At 30.8% G+C, this 4,676-nt stretch overlaps 1 protein-coding gene across 1 annotated transcript in view; it reads right to left on the reverse strand.

Moving 5' to 3' along the window:
• Positions 1-4,676, reverse strand: part of LOC106470726 (nesprin-1-like) — an 88,675-nt gene that overhangs the window by 37,772 nt on the left and 46,227 nt on the right. Inside the window, exon 9 of the mRNA XM_022399362.1 lies at positions 1,511-1,607. Coding sequence (XP_022255070.1) covers positions 1,511-1,607 — 97 coding nt within the window. The remainder of the gene's footprint in view (positions 1-1,510; positions 1,608-4,676) is intronic.

Genomic DNA, 4,676 nt, shown 5'->3' on the forward strand with positions numbered 1-4,676 from the left:
TACTAATAACCATTACAGTCAATGTCTTACACAACCTTATACGTACTAATAACCATTATGTTCAGTGTCTTACACAATCTTATACGTACTAATAACCATTACAGTCAATGTCTTACACAACCTTATACGTACTAATAACCATTATGTTCAGTGTCTTACACAATCTTATACGTACTAATAACCATTACAGTCAATGTCTTACACAACCTTATACGTACTAATAACCATTATGTTCAGTGTCTTAAACAATCTTATACGTACTAATAAATCATTATAGTCAATGTCTTACACAACCTTATATGTACTAATAACCATCATGGTCAATGTCTTACACAACCTTATATGTACTAATAACCATCATGGTCAATGTCTTACACAACCTTATATGTACTGATAACCATTATGTTCAGTATCTTACACAACCTTATACGTACTAATAACCATTACAGTCAATGTCTTACACAATCTTACACGTACTAATAACCATTACAGTCAATGTCTTACACAATCATACACGTACTAATAACCATTATAGTCCATGTCTTACACAATCTTCTACGTACTAATAAACCATTATAGTCAATGTCTTACACAATCTTATACGTACTAATAACCATTATAGTTAATGTCTTACACAACCTTATACGTACTAATAACCATTATGGTCAATGTCTTACACAATCTTATACGTACTAATAACCATTATGGTCAATGTCTTACACAACCTTATAGATATTTACAACCATTATGGTCAATATCTTACACAATCTTATACGTACTAAAAAATCATTATGGTCAATATCTTACACAACTTTATACGTACTAATAACCATTATGGTCAATGTCTTACACAATCTTATACGTACGAATAAACCATTATAGTTAATGTCTTACACAACCTTATACGTACTAATAACCATTATGGTCAATGTCTTACACAACCTTATGCATACTAATAAACCATTATAGTCAGTGTCTTACACAATCTTATATGTACTAATAACCATTATGGTCAATATCTTACACAACCTTATACGTACTAATAACCATTATGGTCAATGTCTTACCCAACCTTATACATACTAATAACCATTTTAGTCAATGTCTTACACAACCTTATACGTACTAATAACCATTATGGTCAATGTCTTACACAACCTTATACGTACTAATAACCATTATGGTCAATGTCTTACACAACCTTATACGTACTAACAAACCATTTTAGTCAATGTTTTACACAACCTTATATGTACTAATAATCATTTTAGTCAATGTCTTACACAACCTTATATGTACTAATAACCATTATGGTCAATGTCTTACACAACCTTATACGTACTAATAACCATTATGGTCAATGTCTTACACAATCTTATACGTACTAACAAACCATTTTAGTCAATGTCTTACACAACCTTATACGTACTAATAATTATGAGTAACAACAACTATTATGAATGTATTACATAGTCTTCAAAGTAACAACAAGTAACTGCTATAAACTAACCAGCTGTTCCAGTTCTTTGACAAGTTTCAGCTGCATTCTGTAAAACTGCGTAAGATTGTTCAAACTCTTGAAATATATTTCTTTTTTCTACAAAATCCTGTATGGTGGAAAGATGAAAACACTTATTAGTTTGGTAAACATTAGTAATTTTCACAAATTTGCAGAGTATTGAATTTGAAAATATCTATCATTTTATACAACAGATAACCTACCAATTTTCTTACATTGTCACAGATGTCACATGGTTGACAACACATATAACTTACCAATCTTTCCTCTTAATTACATTATCATAAAATATCCCATAATACTTCACAATCCATTACTGATTAATCTTTCATTTGAATTGTCATAAAAATTACAAATTTGAACAAATTACACATAACTCACTAATCTTTTAGTTACATTGTCATAAAAATCACACATTCCATAACAGTTAACCCACCAGTACTGCAGCTACACTGTCATAAAGTTCACACAGTTAAGAACTCATAACCCACCAATCTTGTAGCTACATGGTTATAAAAATCACATATTAGCATGATTTGATATGAACTATTATAAACTCAAAGTATATGAAAGATTGTTGAACAAAATTAGATCAAACGATAAAATTTGGTTTCTTTGTATTATTAAGATGACGAAATACAAACACACATACAAACATAGGTACATTAAAACTGCAGTAATTAAACAAGATGTAAGCATAGCCTAGTGATACTCTCCAATTCTCTAGAAAAAAATGACCAGAACATGGTGCCCATGTGCAAAGGGTAATGTCACACAAATTATTTTTGAATTTAAGGAACTTATTAATGTTTTTAAAACCCACATTACAGAACAATAATTTTCCATCTATTTAACAGGGAAACACTGCATTTTGAATAGAACTGAAGCAAAGAAAGACTACTGGTTTGTAAATAAGATGTACCTTGCATAAAATCTGTATTAAGATACTTAAAAATACACATCTAGATCTATAAGTTAAATGCCAATAATAGCACACAGAACACTGGGATTAAGATGAATATGTTAGATGATTCTAGAATATGCCTTGCAATGCACAAGCTTCGTGTTCGAAGGACTGTCTCCTTCTGGTTAATCAGTGGCTGTAAGGGTTTATGGGAATTATAAACATATTAAACCCAATCAAATTATTCAAAATCTGTTTAATATATATATATATATATATTAATAAAACAAGAAGTCCACATCATTATGTATAAAACTTAAGAAACTTTACACTGAAATTGATTCTATGACTTAATAGATGTTAATCTTGACTTAGTGTAAAAGATTATTTATATCATTCATTAGCCACATGTTATACTAGAGCATGCATAATTAGACAGTCAAAAGCCTTCAAAGTGAAGAAAACCATGCAATATGGCCCAAATTGGGTAAATAAATTAATATCCATAAACTATGAGCAAAACGATGATGTATATTTTGGTTTCTAGCTATTCTCTAGGCTTTATACTGCTAAACTACAAACTGTGATTGATATAGTTGCACTAATGTAATCACACTTGTTCATGCAACAAATAATACCATTACTTCATAATAAATGAATCTAATTCAACAGTGGTTAAACACTACTAAATGAAAACCAATGATTTAACAGTGGTTAAACACTACTAAATGTAAACCAATGATTCAACAGTGGTTAAACACTACTGAATGTAAACCAAGGATTCAACAGTGGTTAAACACTACTAAATGTAAACCAATGATTCAACAGTGGTTAAACACTACTAAATGTAAACTAAGGATTCAACAGTGGTTAAACACTACTAAATGTAAACCAAGGATTCAACAGTGGTTAAACACTACTAAATGTAAACCAAGGATTCAAAAGTGGTTAAACACTACTAAATGTAAACCAATGATTCAACAGTGGTTAAACACTACTAAATGTAAACCAAGGATTCAACAATGGTTAAACACTACTAAATGTAAACCAAGGATTCAACAGTGGTTAAACATTACTAAATGAAAACCAATGATTTAACAGTGGTTAAACACTACTAAATGTAAACAAAGGATTCAACAGTGGTTAAACACTACTAAATGTAAACCAATGATTCAACAGTGGGTAAACACTACTAAATGTAAACCAAGGATTCAACAGAGGTTAAACACTACTAAATGTAAACCAAGGATTACACAGAGGTAAAACACTACTAAATGTAAACCAAGGATTCAACAGCTGTTAAACATTACTAAATGTAAACCAAGGATTCAACAGTGGTTAAACACTACTAAATGTAAACCAAGGATTCAACAACGGCTAAACACTACTAAATGTAAACCAAGGATTCAACAACAGCTGAACACTACTAAATGTAAACCAAGGATTCAACAACGGCTTAAACACTACTAAATGTAAACCAAGGATTCAACAACGGCTAAACACTACTAAATGTAAACCAACGATTCAACAGAGGTTAAACACTACTAAATTTAAACCAAGGATTACACAGAGGTAAAACACTACTAAATGTAAACCAAGGATTCAACAGCTGTTAAACATTTGTAAATGTAAACCAAGGATTCAACAACGGCTAAACACTACTAAATGTAAACCGAGGATTCAACAATGGCTAAACACCACTAAATGTAAACCAAGGATTCAACAGTGGTTAAACTCTACTAAATGTAAACCAAGGATTCAACAACAGCTAAACACCACTAAATGTAAACCAAGGATTCAACAGTGGTTAAACACTACTAAATGTAAACCAAGGATTCAACAGCTGTTAAACATTGCTAAATGTAAACAAAGGATTCAACAGTGGTTAAACACTACTAAATGTAAACCAAGGATTCAACAATGGCTAAACACCACTAAATGTAAACCAAGGATTCAACAAAGGTTAAGCACTACTGAATGTAAACCAAGGATTCAACAGTGGTTAAACACTACTAAATGTAAACAAAGGATTCAACAGTGGTTCAACACTGCTAAATGTAAACCAAGAATTCAACAGTGGTTAAACACTACTAAGTGTAAACCAAGGATTCAACAGTGGTTAAACACTACAAATGTAAACCAAGGATTCAACAGTGGTTAAACACTACAAATGTAAACCAAGGATTCAACAGTGATTAAACACTACTAAATGTAAACCAAGGATTCAACACTACTAAATGTAAACCAAGGATT

Source organism: Limulus polyphemus, unplaced genomic scaffold (genome assembly GCF_000517525.1).
Source record: "Limulus polyphemus unplaced genomic scaffold, Limulus_polyphemus-2.1.2 Scaffold4185, whole genome shotgun sequence".
Classification (NCBI taxonomy): domain Eukaryota; kingdom Metazoa; phylum Arthropoda; class Merostomata; order Xiphosura; family Limulidae; genus Limulus; species Limulus polyphemus.